The sequence below is a fragment of the Adiantum capillus-veneris genome, chromosome 8, assembly GCF_014529385.1.
Source record: "Adiantum capillus-veneris isolate H3 chromosome 8, ASM1452938v2, whole genome shotgun sequence".
Taxonomy (NCBI): domain Eukaryota; kingdom Viridiplantae; phylum Streptophyta; class Polypodiopsida; order Polypodiales; family Pteridaceae; genus Adiantum; species Adiantum capillus-veneris.
In genome coordinates, this window is record NC_140938.1 from 155,103,860 (window position 1) to 155,122,765 (window position 18,906).

Consider the following 18,906-nt stretch of genomic DNA (forward strand, 5'->3'; position numbering starts at 1 on the left):
GGGGGCCACCCCAGGACATTGACAAGGGCATCAGATAGAGTCTTAGCTGACAACACCTCGCCCTGAAAAGGACTCATCAACTAACCAGTCGTTGTGGCACCAATCGTCATGTTCCATTTATCAGAGTTCATCCGTCTCCCAATGGCGATGATTGCTTGCCAAACCTTAATCCTACGTAGCATTGTGGTTGCACTTGTCACATTGCAAAAAATGAGCTTGAATCCCTTTCAACTCCAACCAAAGGCCCCATCATATTGGGCTTGTAAAATGACTAAATCGCCCAAATTTTAACCTTGAAAATTCAAGGGCCCATGAAATTACACTCGGGATAGTTCATTTTCAACCAAGAAATTTACACTACAAATCAAATTGTCTAAGCATTGTCTCTATGTGTGTGTGTGCACTAAATTAACTATGTGTGGTTCCAATCGTTACGTTTGAAGACGAGGGGCTTTAGGCACGCCCGCTATGGTTCAACCCCTACGACATGCACATGTGGTGTGTGGTTGCACTCTCGTAAAACTATCTGATGAGAAGCATCAGAATCTCAGATTGCAAAAAAAAGAAAAGATTGTGCCACAATAGAGTCTTGATTTCAGATTTCAACACTTTAACGCCAAAGGATCTTGACCAAAGGATCTTCAAAAGCATATGCCAATAAAACACGTGGTTTTGTAAAGTTTTTTTTACCAAGGTTGGGATTCACAGAGCACTTTGCTGTTGCGCACACTTCGCCTCTCGATCCAAGCTGCAGGATTGCTTGCTTCTCTGTTCTGTTCTTGGTCTTATTCTGGTTGCTGCGGCTCTAGGAAATTCTGAAATGCAAGCAACAGAGTCCGCTACAGATGGAGATCTAACCTGTTGCGTTAATGGACGGCAGCCTGCAAATAATGAAGAAGGAGACGTTGCAGCTGTGAAGCGTCAGTCTGTTCCTGGTTCCGCTTCGCACCTACTCGCTGGAGGTATAGCTGGTGCTTTCAGTAAAACTTGCACCGCTCCTTTGGCTCGGCTCACCATCTTGTTCCAGGTACTTCTCTACCTCCCTGTCTTTCTTGACATGGCTATCCTTTGCCATTGTAGTGCGCAAAGAGTGACATGAACTATTGAGCGGGTTGAACTTACTTCTAAATGGCATTGGCAGAGTTTACATTGGTTTTGGTTTCTGGATTGGAATGCATCATATGCCTCATATGACCGATGCAGCATAGAGTAAACATCTCGACCTGTCATGGGCAAAGATCACACATGCTCCTGAGTATACTACGCTTGAAAGGAGAAGCATATTGTTGCGAATGGTGCTAACCCTGGTTTATATCATTTGAAGAGACAGCTATGAATGTGGGATTCAAATGTGTAGACTTTTGGAGTCAATTCTGTTGGACAATAAGTCAACGCAAAGTTCAAGAAAGATGTGGCCATAGTTGTCTTTACTCTCTATTTGTGTTACTAGGTTTTAGCTAAGTCCCCCATTGCTGTGAAAGCTGCCTCTTCTCCTCTCTCAAGCATCAAATCATGTGAAGATTTTAGGTCTAAAAGCTACCATAGTTGTCTTTCTTTTTGCATATCATAAAGTTTGGTAAGGACTCTAGGTTGCACTGTGTCATACTGTTTTGTACATGAGAATTATCATTATGAATAACAAGTATTTTTTATCTTTTCTTTCACTGATCCAGAAAACTTAAATTCCAAATATTGCTTCAGTTAGCAATAGTATATTGGGAGTCCTGATCATGCAATTGCACGCGATTGCTTCTACCCTCTCAACTGAGAAGCATCATGAAGGACTACAAAATTACCATCGCTTGGGCTCATTATTCCCCCCCCCCCCCCCCCCCCCCCCCCCCCCCCCCCCCCCCACCCCCCCTCCCTCTTCCATCTCCCTTCTTCCCCTTTCAATGAAGGAGTATATGATGTGTTCATCATCACGGATCTTAAAGGAATGTATATTAGAGTGGGAATTTCGTCCTTCTTTGCTCTCCTAATCTTCATGGTTTCCTTGGTTGGTCTTCAACGGTTCTTTTGCTTTACGGGTACCAAACCAACCATTCCAAGGGCCCCACATGCTTTCCATTGCATATTGGACTTAAGAATTTGCTCCTTTAGAAGTTGTTGTGTGAAGTTTGATTTCTAGGATTAAGTTTTTAAGATGTCTTATCCTTTTTTGTTTAAAGTTGAGTACTTGTTTTAAGTTTTAGCCAAGTAAGCCGCATCAACTTATTTTGTGCATGCCTTTTCTAAAAACATTTTTAAGTTAATAATGTTTTGCTTTATCTAGTTTTGTTTTGTAGCAAATAAAGTGATTTAGTATTTTTTCTTTTCTTTTCTTGTGTCCCTTGCTTTTATAGTTTATGAGTGCTTTATCCCCTCGTATAATTTGTGAGTTCAGACTATTCTTCTGAACTTATGAACTCATATAATAAAATGTACAACAGATGTTTTTCTCAATGCATGGTTTGTGTCACGTGACACATCCAACCCTATGTGTTCGTGGACAAGCTACAGTACGACAAGGGTTCAGTCAGTCCAGTCAGTCTAGATTTAGAAGTGTTCTGGCACTTTTGTGAGTCTGTTCACAGACCGTGCATGCTCAGACACTTAGTGTAGATGCATATCCTCTGGTTGCACACAGCATGATCATAAGCATTCCCATCAAAATCCTTCAGGGGAATTTTTCAGTGCATTTAGCCTATTTTTCCTATTTTTAACATTTTTCACTCACTATTTTTAAGTGACTTTTGTTGGAAAGTAGGTAGGGCAAATTGAGTAAGTTTGTATATAAGCAAACCTAGACTAGCACTAATTGGCAGAAGAGGCAGCAGGAGCACTAGTGCTCAACAGGCAACTTCTCCGCAAGAACCCTTGGTGGCGGTTTCTCCTCCAAGCAAGGACTCAGACCCCTAGCGTTTTTCATCATCAGGCATTAGCATCGCAAGAAGACATCAGCCTTGGCGTTTGCAGCAAGCAGCCTTCACCATAGCCCCCTTGTTACTAGCGTTTTTCATCAGGCTCCACCTCAAGGACCCTCAGCCCCTAGCGTTAGCAAAATCCCCAAATCGCCCTCATCTGTGCATGGCGTTTCTAGCAAGATGAGCAACAACAGATTTTAGCCTTGAGTCAGTGGCATGTATTTATGGCATGTAATCGAGGACGTTTGCGATTTCAAGAAGGGGGTATGTCACGAGGACGTGGCAACTGCTAACCTTAGTTGTTGGTTTCTTTCCAATGATTTTTGTTTAATTTTTGAGACCCTCTTTTTGAAGTTGCAAATGGTCGAACATTGTATGGCCAATGTGAACGGTAGTTTTACTCGCAGACGGAAAGTTGGTCGGCACTGAAACTCGTAAAGTAAAAGGATGTCTAGGCTCAGTTCAAGATCATGTAGGTATCCCCGTCGCACTTGGCAAGTTGGTGGATACTAGGAAGTGAACTTAATATAGGCATAAAGTCAATGTGGGGTCACCAAAGGAAAGTATCCGATAGTTGGGCCACATTGCACTTTTGGATACGGTCCCAATGAGGATAGATGGTCAGAAGACCAGTGGGAGCCCAACGGAAGCATCTGCTAAAGTTTAGGAAACTGCTATTTTGGGCTATGAAATCTGTTCGCGTTATTAGCATCAGAATGACAAGGGGAACATTTTATTACTTTGCTGCAAAGTCAACTGATGCACCAGTTGAGAGATTTTTAAGCGGGAAGCCCAATGCGGGGAAATTGCATGTATGAGTGCCAAGTGGCACTTTTTGGCCAATTTACCAAGTCTGGGAGAAGAGAACTCGTAACTGACTCTTTGGAGGCTGATAACTCTGATTTTCAGCCATTTCTCTCCATTTTTAAGCTTCCCATGACTTTACCTAGGACCAATGAGCTCATTTTCAGCATTGGAAGGCATCAGATGCGTGTTTACAGGGCTGTCTTGCTGCGTTTTCAGCGATACGCAGGTTTTGGCAGCCATGGAAATCTTCCCCTTTTTGCATATATTTGTTCACAGATGCATTACAGGTCAAGGGCAGCAGAGGGGGCACTCGATTTAGGCTGGGGGGATGCTTCATTGAGAACCTGTCATAGGTTAATAGCTATGGAGTGCTCGCTTTCCTTTCTATGTACAGTGTGGTGCTAAGAGTGATGACCTGCACACTACACACTGCTCTCTCTCCCCCCTACGTGCATTTATGTGATGTCCCACAAGAGGGCTCTTCATTTGACTGACGTACAGCTGCGTGGTTTCATGCTTTTGTGTTGAGGCAAGAGCCTCCTTGAGCAGGAACAGGGGTAGCTAACTGCTACTCCAAAGCAGGCACCGGTGAGGGTCATAACCTCACCGTATAGGTGCGTTTTCAACGCTGTGTATGCGCTGTAAATTGACTGTTTTTCAGCCATACGGACTGCCCCACTAGCAGAGGACAGTTAGGGGACTGTTTGGGGCTGAAAACAGGGCAAAAACCAGTAAATACAGCATGCTGAATTTACTGTTTTTGGGCAGGAATCAAAGGGTTTATGCGGGTGGAAGTGAGTTCCAGCAGGGGAATTGGTTTTGCGCAAGTTTTGGGGTTGTTATGCTATCGAAATTTGGCCAAATCAAGTGCGTTTTCAACGCTGTGTATGCGCTGTAAATTGACTGTTTTTCAGCCATACGGACGCCAGAACCATTGGGAATAGTGCCCCACTAGCAGAGGACAGTTAGGGGACTGTTTGGGGCTGAAAACAGGGCAAAAACCAGTAAATACAGCGTGCTGAATTTTTTGTTTTTGGGTAGGAATCAAAGGGTTTATGCCAGTGGAAGTGAGTTCCAGCAGGGGAATTGGTTTCGTGCAAGTTTTGGTGCTGTTACGTTGTCGAAATTTGGCCAAATCAAGCGGTATCTAGTTGGATATAGACAAAGGATTCCCAGGACTCTACTTTGTAAATTTACCCTCTCAAAGTATAAAGAAATACTGAAAGGGGCGCCGATTTTGGGGCCTACAGGTTGTCAGTGTCTACTCCGGGCATTCTTGCTTCCGAGCCGTGTATGCGCTTAAGTGTTAATTCCCGTCGCAGGTTCCCTTTGCAAAGTGCTCTCTGTGTGTGTCTAAAGTAAGAATTTTGGGTGAAAGCCAACGCCTACTGCCCCACGGGCCGGTTTCATCAATTTCGACCTCGAAAACAATCGGCTCTCATAAACAATGACATTGCCTTTTGCATTAAGACCGCACCCAGACTATGACCACAAGCATCACAATATACTTCGAATGACTTTTGCAGATCCGGCAAAGTCAAAACTGGTCCCGTAGTCAATTTCTCTTGCAAAGTCTGAAAGGCAATCACCTCTGTGGGTCTCCACGAGAACGAGACTCCTTTGTGTGTCAAGATATGCAAAGGGAAAGCAACCTCTGCAAACTTTCTAATGAACCGCCGGTAGTAAGAACATGTCACGTGCACATCTAACCCTATGTGCATGTGGACAAGCTACTTCATGACATGGGTTCAGTTAGCTCAGCTTAGGAAGTGTTCTGGGACTTTTTGTGAGTATGTTCGTAGATCGTGCATATCCAGGCACTTAGAGTAGATGCATATCCTCTGGTTGCACACAACATGATCATCAGCATTACCATTAGATTCCATCAGGAGCATTTTAGAGTGCAAAGAACCTATTTTTCCTATTTTAGCCATTTTTCACTTATTATTAAAAAGTGACTTTGTTGGGAAACTGGGTAGGGCAATTCTGGTAAGTCGCTATATAAGAAACCTAGCGCTAGCACTTTCTGGTAGAAGAGGCAGCAGGAGTCCAACTCACAGACTTTGTTGGGAAACTAGGTAGGGCAATTCTGGTAAGTCGCTATATAAGAAACCTAGCGCTAGCACTTTCTGGCAGAAGAGGCAGCAGGAGTCCAACTCACAGACACCTTCTCAGCAAGATCAGCAGAATCCCTAGCGTTTTCAGCAATTGCAGATCAGCCCAAGTGTTTTATAGATTGCAGATCAGCCTGGTGTTAGCAGTTTGTAGCAGATTCCCTAATGTTTTTGCAGCAGACAACAGACCATGCCTAGCTTTTTTGCAGATTGCAGCCCAAGCTTGCGTTTTGCAGATTCCCGGTGACAGATCATCATAGAGCATTTTGCATTTTCAGCATTTAGACTCCGTACCGCAGCCCAAACCTCGCAGATCTCACATTCCCGCAACAGATCCTCGCCGCACGGTCAGATCAGCCAAAGTTTGCAGATTCAGCCCGCTATTCGCAGATTTCAGCATCTTCGTTTTCAGCGCATCGTCGTCGCGTCCTCACGTCGTCATCATCTCCGTCATCACCGACATAGAGTCAGAATTCAGGAGATACAAGATTTGCAAATTTCAACCCTTAGCGTTTTCAGATTTCAGCCTGTCTCGTCCCCTCCTCATCGTCGTCGGACATCGTCAGCAAGTCCATTGCATTTAGACCATTGTACGAGATTTGTGCAATCAATATAGCATAGACTTCTCTCGCCATCGAGAGAGGGGTCCTTGGAGGAGGGTTTGACAACATTCTGGTGTCGTTTCTTCTCTCTCTCTCTCTCTCAGTCTTAGCACCTTAATTCACAGTGTTTACCACTTTGTTTGTGATCATTTGCACTCTCTCACTAAAGGAACGGAAGGCTCTCCCTTCCGTAAGTAAAAGGAACCCTTGAGCACAGTTCGGAGCACTCATCTTGAGCAAAGTTCAACATTCACATCCGCTGCACCTTACATTGGTATCTGAGCTTTGGCAGTGTTCTATATCACTCAAGGAAAGAACCACAAGATTTTTTTTTGCTTGTTGCGGTCGCATGTAACCCAAGTCCACTTGGGCGTGTCGATCCCTAATCGTGTTTTTGAAGAGTGACAGGAAACCCAAGAAAGAAGGTCTTGTCCAGCCTCCCTTGTTTCTCTTTTCACTTATTGAGAGCTGACCGTGCACTTACTGGCCGGCCAATCGACGTGAGGTGGAAAAAAGCAACCTTGGTGTGAGCGCAAGGCCGCCAAGGGGTGCGCCCGGGGGAAAGAGAGAGCTCGGGTAAGTGAAGATGCTTTTCTAACACAGATTGCAAGCTAAAGAACGAACCTCAAGAACCTCAAGAACTCTAGAACCCAAGAACCCAAGAACCACAAGAACCCAAGTTCCTCGTGAACTTAAGAACCCAAGACTTCAGTGTATGGTCATCACCTGAAGTGGAATGGATACTTTGCATGAAGGTGATGAGCATGAAGGTGGTGAAGAAGAATTTCTCCCACCAGGAAGTTTTTTTGACCCTCCCCCTTCTCCATCTACGCCACGGTTTGCACCAAATCCGATGGAGGCTTTGGTCAAGTTAATGATGGACATGATGCTACAACACGTTGCGCCACCTTTGATTGCAAGCGCGAGCAAGCGTGCTTGGCGGCCGAAGAAAGACGGTTAGCCTTGGAGCGGGAGCGTGAGCGCGAGCAAGCGCGCTTGGTGGCCGAAGACAGAAGGGTAGCCTTGAAGTGTGAGCGTGAGCAAGCGTGCTTGGCGGCCAAAGACAGAAGGGTAGCCTTGAAGCGTGAGCGTGAGTAAGCGCGCTTGGCGGCCGAAGAAAGACGAGTGGCCTTGGAGTTAGAGCGTGAGGTACAGAGAGACCAGACCAACGCATGCAAGAGTTGGTCATGCAAGTACTCACCTCGAAACCCGAGCCGGTCAAAGATGTTGGTAGTTCATTAAGTAGAGACTCGAACTCCAACAACCCCGTCATAGAGAAGATCACGTTCAGTAAGTATGACGGTAAGATGGATGCTAGTGTTATGCGTTCTTGGTTGCATCAATTTAATGCTTATTTTGCGACAACTAAGAAGGCATGGAATAGCAAGGTTTTGACGATCAGCCATGTACCTTGCCGGTGATGCCATTAATTGGTACCATGCATAGCAAGAGACACAGTTGGCCGCGCACCTAGAGGAAGCCGACGAAGGCGCCTCCCTTTCTTTCAATTGGGCCGACTTCCAAGACAAGCTCAAGGCGTGGTTTATGCCACCTCAGTACCTCGCACGGTTGAAAGACGATTGGCGCAGTATGATTTGCCAGTTATGTTTTTCTCTAATCGTGTTTTGCAGCTCGGCACCCAATTACGCAAATCGGATGATGAGCACAAAGAGGCTTTCATTTTCGGGTTGGACGACTATATCAGGTTTGATGTCGAAGTCCTTGATCTCGTAGATCTCAACAAGGCGGTAGCGATTGCTCTTGCACAAAATGTCACGTGCACATCTAACCCTATGTGTACGTGGACAAGCTACAACATGACGAAGGTTCAGTTAGTCCAGTCAGTCTAGCTTAGGAAGTGTTCTAGCACTTTTGTGAGTCTGTTCGCAGACCACGCATGCCTAGGCACTTAGAATAGATGCATATTCCCTGGTTGCACACAACATGATCATCAGATTTCCATCAGAACCCATCAGGAGCATTTTTACAGTGCATAGACCTATTTTTCCTATTTTTGACATTTTTCACTCATTATTTTTAAGTGACTTTTGTTGGGAACTAGGTAGGGCAATTTTGCTAAGTTTGTATGTATAGAAACCTAGCGCTAGCACTTTCTGGCAAAAGAGGCATTAGGAACAACTTGTTCAACATGCACCTTCTCAACAAGATCGCCTAGCAAGGCCTAGCATTTTTGCAACACAATAGCAAAGGCTAGCGTTTTCCATCAAGAACCCATATCAGCCCGTGTTTTCGCATCTGCATCAGCCTGGCGCTCAGAGGACAGATCAGCCCTAGCGTTAGTGGTTTGCACCAGCGAATTCACAACGTTTTTGCAGCAGGACCCATTTGAGACCTAGCGTTTTTGGATCAGCATACCACCCTAGTGTTTTGCAGATCCTTCGCGACGGAACAATTAGAAGCATCGGCGTTTTCAGTTTTCAGCACTTAGACACAGTAGAACAAGTCCCAAATGTTAGGTGCAGCGGAATGAATGTTTGAACTTTGCTCAACTTGAGTGCTCCGAACTGTGCTCAAGGTTCCTTTTTGTTCTTATGGAAGGGAGAGCCTTCCGTTCTTAATGAGAGAGTGCAATGATCATAAACAAAGTGGATGAACACTGCGAATGAAGGTGCTGAGACCATAGTTACCCGGAACGCGGAACGGGAACGGCAACGGGATCCCCGCGGAACGGGGGAACGGCTAGGGGTCCGGAACGGGAACGTCGCGGAACGGGAGGTATAAAAAACACCCAAATAGTGCAATTTTTAGCTCCTTGTGTTTAAATACAAGGAGTATTAGAGTGCTTTGACTCTAATACTCACAAAAAACTCGTTTTGAAGACCATTCAACCTTGCTATGACTAGATGAAGAGAGAGAGAGAGAGAGAGAGAGAGAGAGAGAGAGAGAGAGAGAGGGAGAGATTTGAGAGAGTGGGAGGGAGAGGAAGAGAGCTTGAAGGCTTGAAGCCTTGAGCCTTGAGAGAGTGAGTCTTGAGAGGGAGAGATCTTGAGAGTGAGAGGGAGAGAGCTTGAGCCTTGAGGATTAGCTTGTGAAGAGAAAGGGGAAGGGGGGTGCATTTTATGAGTCCTTGAGGCCTTGCACACTTTCAAAAGAAGCCCAAACATTTACTTCAATTTTTTCAATTTTTGCCAAATTTGTTTGTAGCCGTTGGCCGTTCCAAGGGCATTCCGGAACGGTCCGGGGTCGTTTCGGAACGTTCCGGAACGGCCGTTCCGGTTTGCATTGGCCACCCGGAATGTCAGACATTCCGAGACGTTCTGGAACGTTCGGGAAGGGAACTGCCCCCCGGAACGCCGGAATGGGGGCTAGGGGGCGTTCCCCGGTAACTATGGCTGAGACTGAGAGATAGAGAGAAGAGAATATATATATGACACTGGAGATGTCAAACCCTCCTCCAAGGACCCCACTCGTCGGCTACGAGAGTGGTCTACTATTGATTGCACAAACTGGTACAAAGTGGATGCATGTGACTGATGCGAGTCTAGGCTAGATCGATGACGACGACGGGGATGGCGAGACCAATCCAAGGGCTGAAAACTGACGCTTATGTATTGCTGTCCAAAAACGCTAATGGCTGAATTCTGCGGCTGATTTGCTGTTGTCCCAAAAACACTGATGATTGAAATGTTCTGCTGGTCTCTAGGGCTGAAATCTGCTGGTCTTCGTCTGTTGAAAATCGCCATGAATGAGGGCAATCATATGATGCTGAAAAACGCTAGGGATGAGAAGGTTTGGCGATGAGATCTTGCTACAAAACGCGAGTGCTGAGGTCTTCTTGGCGATGGGTATCTGCTGAGGAAAACGCCAAGGTGATGTTGATGAAAAACGCTAGGGACTGGGACTCTCGCTTGGAGGGAAAAATGCTACCAAAGGAGGTTCTTGCTGAGAAGTTGCCTGTCGAGCACTGGTGCTCCTGTTGCCTCTTCTGCCAATTAGTGCTAGTCTAGGTTTGCTTATATACAAACTTACTCAATTTGCCCTACCTACTTTCCAACAAAAGTCACTTAAAAAATAATAAGTGAAAAATGTCAAATAGGGAAAATAGGTCAAATACACTGGAAAATTCCCCTGAATTATTCTGATGGATTTTGATGGGAATGCTTATGATCATGCTGTGTGCAACCAGAGGGTATGCATCTACACTAAGTGCTTGGGCATGCATGGTCTGCGAACAGACTCACAAAAGTGCCAGAACACTTCTAATCTAGACTGACTGGACTGACGGAACCCTTGTCGTGCTATAGCTTGTTCACGGACACATAAGGTTGGATGTGTCTCGTGACATCCCCTCCTTTTCTAAGTGAGGTACTGGTACCGAACTGTATGGCGTCGAGGGAGATCGCCAATAGTATCCGAAATCCTCGAAGGGACTCTTCATCGGCCCACTCTGATGTGTGGGTCGTGCGGTACTTGAATTTCATAAAGGTTTGCAACGCTTGCTTCTTTGGGCCGTGCCGAAAGCGACACAAAATCTTCTGTGGCTCCTTCAATGCTTCAACTTCGTCGAGAGTCATGCTTCTTTCTTCTTCAAAAATCTCCATAGCTGAAAATTCCCGAAACCATTTTGAACACAAAACCATGAACATACCTATTCCATGTAAAGTGAGTGGAAAAAATCTCGTCGTCCTAAAAGATTGTGCATGCAATGTAGATGAACAAAGAGACGGAGTGCCAAACCGTTCACCACATCCACGCAACCAATGAGATCGAATCTTTCTCTTTTGATCTAAAGCAATCAACTGTGGGAATTCACAACGAAAATGCCCATGCTTGGTGCTCAAACTCTCATGTGCTCGTTCTACAACTGTGTCGTGCCAAGGAAGAGACATGGAATGTGACTTCCTTGAATGCATACTTTTTAGCTTTTCATGAGAAATCCGCATACATTTGTGCTCATTCATGAGCGAAACGTGCTCAATGTACAATATGTCATGCCTAGGAAAAGGGATCACATAAAGACGTTGACTAAAATACAGGAAACGATCACGAATGAAACACTCGAACAATGCGTGTTGACCAATCATGCGAACATATAGTACTTCCTGTAAGGGTTCTTTGGACCTAGGCTCGAGAGCCAAGATCGGTTCTTCGTGATTGATCGAATCTGCAATGAGGTTAGCTTCACTAATAAAAGTATCCACTAACACATCATCCTTGTGAACGATCACATCATCTTCATGCAAATCATCATGCTTGTGGAAAATCACATCTTGATCATGCAAATCATCATACTTGTCATTGTCATCCAAATCATCATGCTCATCATTATCATTCAAATTATCATGCTTATCATTATCATTCAAATCATCATGCAAATCATGCGTGTCATGCTTGGGAGAAGAATCTCTTGCATCTGTGCTGCACTTGAGAAAAGAGTCGCAACAACTCTTGCATGTGTCGCGCTTGCTCATGCTCACGCTCTATGGTTGCCTTTCTTTCTACTTCTCTTTCTGCTTTTCTTTCTGCGTGTCTGCGATCCATTTCTGCCATTCTTTCTACTCTTCTTGCTTCGCGTTCTAACTTCCTGTCCATAAACATCTGCTCCAACTTCTCCATAGGAGTTAGTGCAATCCTTGGCGTAGATGGGGAAGGGGGAGGGTCGGAAAAACCTCTTGGTGGGGAAAATTCTTCTTTGCCTCTCTCATGCTCATCACCTCCAAGCGAAGTATCCATTCCGCTTCGAGTGATGACCATCTACTGAAGTCTTGGGTTCTTAAGTTCTTGAGGTTCTTGTGGGTCTTGAGGTTCTTCTTTCACTTGCAATCTGTGTTAGAGAAGGATCTTCTCTTCACCCGAGTTCTGCTCTTTTCCGCGGGCGCACCCCTTGGCGGCCTTGCGCTCACACCAAGGTTGCTTTTTCCCACTTCACGTCGATTGGCCGGCCGCTAAGTGCACGGTCCGCTCTCAATGAGTGAAAAGAGGCACAAGGGGAGGCTGGACAAGCCCTTCTTTCCTGGGATTCCTGTCACTCTTCAAAACATGATTAGGAATCGACACGCCCAAGCGAACTTGGGTTCGTGCAACCTCAACAAGCAAAAAAAATTCTTGTGATTCTTGTGGTTCTTTCGTTGAGTGATACAAAACACTGCCAAAGCTTTGATACCAATGTTAGGTGCAGCGGAATGAATGTTTGAACTTGCTCAAGATGAGTGCTCCGAATTGTGCTCAAGGTTCCTTTTTTTTTTTTTTTTTGAGAAAAAGATTCTTCTATTAGTTAATGAAAACTGCCCATAGGGCTACATCCACCTCTGCAAGAGAGGGCTACAACAAGCATGGTGGGGAGACTCCCAATGAAAAAACAGCATATGTACAATGGGGCTAAATCAAGAGATGGGAGGAGGGAAAAGCCACACAGGTGGACAGTAGTGCCATCTGAGCACCCCCTGGACCATGGAGTAGAACGGCCCAGGGCGCCAGAGTCGAAGGAAAGCCTCGCGGCGCTCCCGCATGCGGTCGGAGCTGCCCTGTAGTCCCTCAAGCTGTCCTCTGAGAGTATGGATCAGCTCTAGCCAAAAGTCACGAACAGTCTCTGCTGGTGGTACAAGGCGAGCCTCAAAGATGCGGAAACAACGGGCCCGCCAGATGAACCAGAGAGCTAGGCCGCTGATGAGCTCCCAACACTCCGCTCTCTCACTGCTCCACTCCTGTGGAGTAAGGTTTGTAGCAGGCTGGAGTGTAGGTCGACCCCCCTGTATCACTATCATCCTGCTGGTGGAAGATAGCTCAAACTGAAGTGCCGGGCCCGTGAGGGTGGACCAAGCCGCTGCCCCCCAAGTGTACTGTCGAGCCGTGGAGAGGGCAGGCATCAGCCGAAGAACTCGTAGCCACACCTGCTGGGCCGAGGGACAGTCCCAAAGACAGTGACGCTGACTCTCCACCAACTGGTCACAGGCTGTACATGCGGCCGAGAGACCACTATGTACAAGCCAGCTCCCTACTGCTGTGGCTCTGTGTGCAACCAACCACTGGAACAAGGTGACGCGCCTCGGCTGTCTGGAGTCCCACAGCCTCTGCCAAAAAGCTGCCAAGAACTCAACTGTGAGACCCTCCTCTTGCCAATGACGTGCTGCAGCGGGGCAGGCCTCACTCTGTGCTGCAAGTATATGACGTCCAAGCCGAACAGTGTACTGAAAGAAAGGGACTCCTGGGCGGTCTGCAGAAGAGAATGGGTCCCTCCATAGCCACTCACCAGGGTCCCACTGTACTCGTGCCAGTGGACAGCACTCCCAAGCCCATAGCCTCCAGTGTCCTGTCTCAAGAGTTGCTGGGTCAGGGTCTATGGCGCAAATCCTCCCACAGATGCCCACAACTCGGATCCTCTGGAAACAACACTCTGCTACCTGCGGGGCCTCTACTGCGACTCTCTGTAGTCGTCCCCCACCCTGAAGCTCGAAGAACAGGGCTGGGACAATCTCTGAGCAAGCCCTGACTGAAATGAGAACCTCCAGTCGTGTGAAGGCTCCCATCCACCGGGGTGCTACTGGCTCGAGAGGCGTGAGCCAGTCAGCTGGAACTGACTCTGAGATGTCCTGACACATGCTCTGAACCCCTCTCATGCCCTGTAGCTGGACAACCTGCACCTCCTCTGACAAACCTGTGAACTCTAGCCAGTCACCTAGAGAGCGCGTTGGACCTGCTGCCATGGGACCCCAAGACACATGAGGCCTACTCCCAACCAAGTGGCCTCGCTGAGTGCTAACCATGGGGTTCCATACGAGGGGCTGCCGTAGGCGCTCCTCTGTGCACGTCGGCTGTCTCTGCTCTAGGCCACGCCGTAATAGCTCCCAAGAACGAAGCAGACTCACAGCGAATCGGTCCTCCAGTCTCCTGCTCAAACCAACTCGACGCAACTCTGTAAAGATCCATCTGGTCGAAGGTTGCCAAGGGCCTCCTGATTGAGGCACCCTGGCACGAAGCCTCTGCAACAAGAACTCCTTCCAGGGCTCCTCGCCTGGAAGAAGTCCTCTGACGACGAACTTCCCAAGAAGGGCTCTGCTCTGCTGTGCTGGATCAATGATCCCAAGCCCTCCCTGAGAACAAGGAAGTGTGATGACCGACCAAGCCACCTTGGCTCGGGCAATCTGAGTGTCGCGACCTGACCAAAGGAAGTTCCTGATTAGCCTCTGTACCTGGCTGATGCAAGAACTCGAGAAGATCCAGCAAGAAGTGATGTACCACATAGTCGCCAACAACACCTGGTTGGCAACTACTACTCTACCAGCCAGCGAAAGTCGGGCTGAGCTCCAATGTAACAGCTTTCTCCTGATGGACAGGAGAAGAGGAGCAATCTGCTGCTCGGGAGACAAATCCAAACCAACCTGACAACCCAAGTACCGAACTGCAGTCCCTGGAGGAATCCCCCTGAAACCCTCTCCTGGCATCCAATCTGGCACAGGAGCACTACCAACCGAGAAAGCCACTGTCTTTCTCCAGTTGATCAGTGCGCCCGATGCACAGCAGAAGGTCTCCAAAGCCTGCCCACATCTGTGTAAATTGGCCTCCTGGCCCTCTAAGTACAAGGCTGAGTCGTCGGCAAACTCAGCGTCCAGAAGCTCATCTCCCCGTAGAGGGAGTGCTAAGCCCCTCAAACCAACCTGCTGTGACACCAAAAATCTGCTCATCGCCTCCACATAGAACAGAAAGAGAAAGGGGGCAAGAGGACAACCCTGTCTGACCGATCGTGTGAGCATGAAGCGCTCACCTCTACCTCCTGCCAAAAGCACCTGACTGTGAGCCTGTTTGTACAAAGCTGACACCCCTCTGATCCAAGCCTCTGAGAAGCCCATCCTGCGTAGCGTGCCCTCTAGAAAGTCCCAGTCGACTCTGTCGTATGCCTTCTCAAAATCGAGAAGAAGAATCACAAGGTCCTCCCCACGGAGCCGTGTAAGGGCAGAAGCCTCCCAAAAAGTGAAGATGTTGTCAAGGATACTGCGTTCCTTGACAAAACCTGTCTGAGTCCCATGTATAAGGCTCTCCAAAAGTGGCTGAATCCTCAAACTCAGAGCCTTGGCAAGAATTTTGTAGGCTGAGTTGAGAATGGTGATGGGGCGCCACTGTCGAATCTCATCCAAGGAGCCACCCTCCTTTGGAATGAGGTAAATCAGGCCCTCACTCATGCTATCCGGCATCACTCCTGTGTGCAGAATGTACTGAAAGGCACTACAAATATCTGGGCCAAGCAAGTCCCAGTACTCCAAGAAGAAGCTGGGAGTCAGCCCATCCTCACCTGGACAACTACCACGAGGGAGGGCCCTAAGAGCCGTGTGCAGCTCCTCAAGCTGAAGAGGTAACTCAAGCCTCTGCCGCATCTCCTTAGTCACAAGACAGGGCATCTGTGCCCAAACCTGCTCCCTGCATGCATCCTGCCTCTCTGACTCGGGCTCAGCTGACAGTAGCTCACGGTAAAAGTCAGTAGCGACTGCACGCATATCCTCAGGCTCACAAACAACTGACCCATCGGGTCTCCTCAACTGTTTGACCTTGGCATGCGAGTGCCGAGGTCCCACTGTCTCAAAAAAACCACGTGTCACCCTGTCACCCACCTGAGTCCACTGAGATGCCTGTCGATGAAAGGCAAACTCATGGCGCCTCTCCTTTATGCAAGCAAGCTCCTGTCGAGCCTGCTGTAACTGCTCCTCCAACCATGGACTGTCTGGATGCTGCTCCTGCATCCTCTGTAGTGAAGCAATGCCTCGTCTGAGACGCTGCTCCTCCTCTCTCGCTGCAGCCCGTCGAGCCAGAGACTCCTGGAGAAAGAAGTGGCTAAGCTGAGCTAGGCTTGAGGCCACTCTGTCTGCAGGTGGAGCCTGGCTGTCCATGCCCGCTGTCCATAGAGCCTCGACCCTCTCTCTGAGTGCTGAGTCCAACAAGACCCGCTCTGGGATGCGAAGCATCGTGCTCCCACTCCTCTGCCTATCTGCCACTGTGAGAATCACTGGTGCATGGTCCGAGAAGGATGTCCCTGCCAGGATGCCCACTGATCCCCCCAAGTCACTGAAGTGGTCACTAGTGTAGAAGCGATCTATGCGCGATAGATTCACTCCTCCCACTCTGCGGTCCGATCTAGAGAAGGCAAGACTCTCTGGAGGCCTCACAAAGCCAGAATGCTGCCATGTATCCGAGACCCTCAGCGTCATACAAAACCTCTCCCAAGCTGCTAACTCGACTCCATGCACAGTAGCATGGCTGCCTCCGATCCTGTCAAAAGGGTCCTCCAACATGTTGAAGTCCCCTCCTACACACCACTGGTCAACCTGTGGCAAAGACTCAACAATCTGTGACCAAAACTCTGCACGAGCACTCGCCACATTGGGTGCATAGATGTTCAGGAAACCCACAAGGCTACCCTGAACCTGCATAGTAATCCACTGAGCCTTGCCTGGTACAATAATCCCTCTGCCCACAATGGCCTGCTGTAGTGAGTCCGCAATAGTCATACATACCCCACCCTGGATGCCTCCAAGTCCAAAAGCAGCTGACCAAAAGGTATCATAGCGTCCACGCAAAATCTGACCACATCGCCGAATGCGGCTCTCAGACAAATGGTGCTCCTGAAGCATAAGGAGATCAATCTCTCCTCCCACAAGGCAACGCTGAAGCTCCTGACGCAATCGGCCCCGCTGTCGTTGAAACTGGGGCCCACCTAGTCCCTGCACGTTCCACGAGACGATCCTCATGGGGAGCGAGAGAGAACAGATGCTGCCGCAGCAGCAAGACGAGCTATCTTCGAAGCAGGCTTGGATGGGGAGTAATCCGCATCCGAGCGTCCTCTAGATAGGCGAGACTGCAGTGAGTGCCTGGTCCAAGCCCAAGCAGAGCGAGCCGTGCGTAAAGCAACCTCCTCTGTCCAGGAGTCCTCATGAATGAATACATAGCAAGGCAAACACTGCGTATCAGCAAAAAAGTACACCACAATGTGTCTACATCCTGCTGAGTCTGGGGGTGTCACCGCAAACTTGGCCAGTGGCCACAACGTCTGCAGCAAATCTGTAACGCTAAGTTCTCCCATGTGGTGAGAGAACTCGAGAACCTGTGTATGCAACCATCCCACCACTGAGTCGAGGGACCACTCTGTCTCAGTCCTGCCACAGAGGGGGAAGGAGAAACCAACTGTTGAGTCCAAGGCCTCTGTCCCCCTAGCGGCGAGGAACAAAGCGTGGACTCTGAAGCAGGCTGCCTCGTGGTCTGCTGCGGAGTCGCCAAGAAAACGAGTAAACCCGTAATCGAAGAAATCCCAGCGGCGTCGGAGGTCAATGCTCGTCAAACCACGCGGGATAGCTGCTAGAGAAGATGTCTGAATTTGCAGAGGGGGCCGCATGAAGGGCTGACCCTCTCTCGCTAGGCGACTCGTGGCAAAGGCGCTGCCAAGAGATCTCCTAGCCGCCGGCGAGGGTCCAGTCTCCTGAGCCGACTGAGGGACTGAAGCAGGAGGAGGGGGAGAAGGGGCTGGGGGGGGGCGGGGGAGAGGAGAAGCGGGGTGGGGCGGCAGAGACATGGGGGGGGGGGGCGAGGTGGGGGGTGAGCGGTAGCAGAGGGCAGGGGAGGGCATGAGGAGGAGGAGGGGAGATCGGAAGGCGGAGCGGCTGGCGAGGGTGAAGCGGAGGTGGAGGCTGGCGAAGGAGGCTCCTCCTGCTCAAGAGGCCCAAAGCGGTTCCCCGTGGGAACCCACTGCTGCTGAGTAGGCACCTGGGGGCCACTCTGAGTGCTAGGCTGTCGCTGTGGCCCCTGGCGTCGACGGCCACGGGCCTGCTGCCACCCCTCCTCCGTTGGAGCCCCAGGCTCGGAGGGTGGCGCTGAATCTGTGCTCTGTGTCGCTGGCTGTGGCTGCGGCCCAGCCTTGGCAGGTTGGGGTTGAGGCTGGGGTGCGGGTCGTGGTCTCCTCCGTGGACAGGCCTTCGCTAGGTGGCCCATCTGTCTGCAAATGAAGCACTGGTTCGGGAGACCCGAGTACTCCACACTCTGTCGAAACCAACCCCCACTCACCCGAGGCAGAAGGATGACCTTCGGGAGCGTGTGGGTATCTCTGACCAAAACTCGAACTGAAGGGATGCCAGCCGCCTTGGCAGCTATTGATGTTGCCGTACGAGGTCTCCAGGACTGTCCCGATGGCGGAGCCAATCTTGGAGAGAAGTGGAAGGTACTCCCTCCGTAAACCCAGAAAGCAGACTGAGATGGGGATGTCTGCCTCCTCTACTAGCACATCCGAAGTCGGGTCAAAACCATGTCGCCACTGTCGAAAGTGGGCGCGTGATGCTCGGATGGCCAGTGGACTCATAGCAATGACCTTGGAGGCCATCTCGGAAGTCTCGAACTCAATCTAGTAGTACCCCCGTCCGAGAATCTGGACATCCAAGATCTTGCCCACCTCTGCGAGAAGGCGGGCCTGGAGAAGGTCTCGCAGCTCTCCTCTGCTAGGTCGAGTGCCGAGAACCTTGCAGATGACCGAAGTCGCCTGCA

At 49.1% G+C, this 18,906-nt stretch overlaps 1 protein-coding gene across 2 annotated transcripts in view; it reads left to right on the forward strand.

The window, feature by feature from the left end:
* The first annotated feature begins 685 nt into the window (after positions 1-685).
* The window catches only part of LOC147453206 (uncharacterized), a 44,228-nt gene continuing 26,007 nt past the window's right edge, over positions 686-18,906 (forward strand). The window contains exons 1-2 of one of the 2 annotated variants that reach the window (XM_086518670.1): positions 892-1,027; positions 1,142-1,209. In XM_086518670.1, the coding sequence (XP_086374796.1) occupies positions 1,198-1,209 (12 nt within the window). In that variant the 5' untranslated portion in view covers positions 892-1,027; positions 1,142-1,197. Of the gene's footprint in view, positions 1,028-1,141; positions 1,210-18,906 lie in introns of both variants that reach the window. The other variant, XM_086518669.1, reaches the window with a different exon arrangement.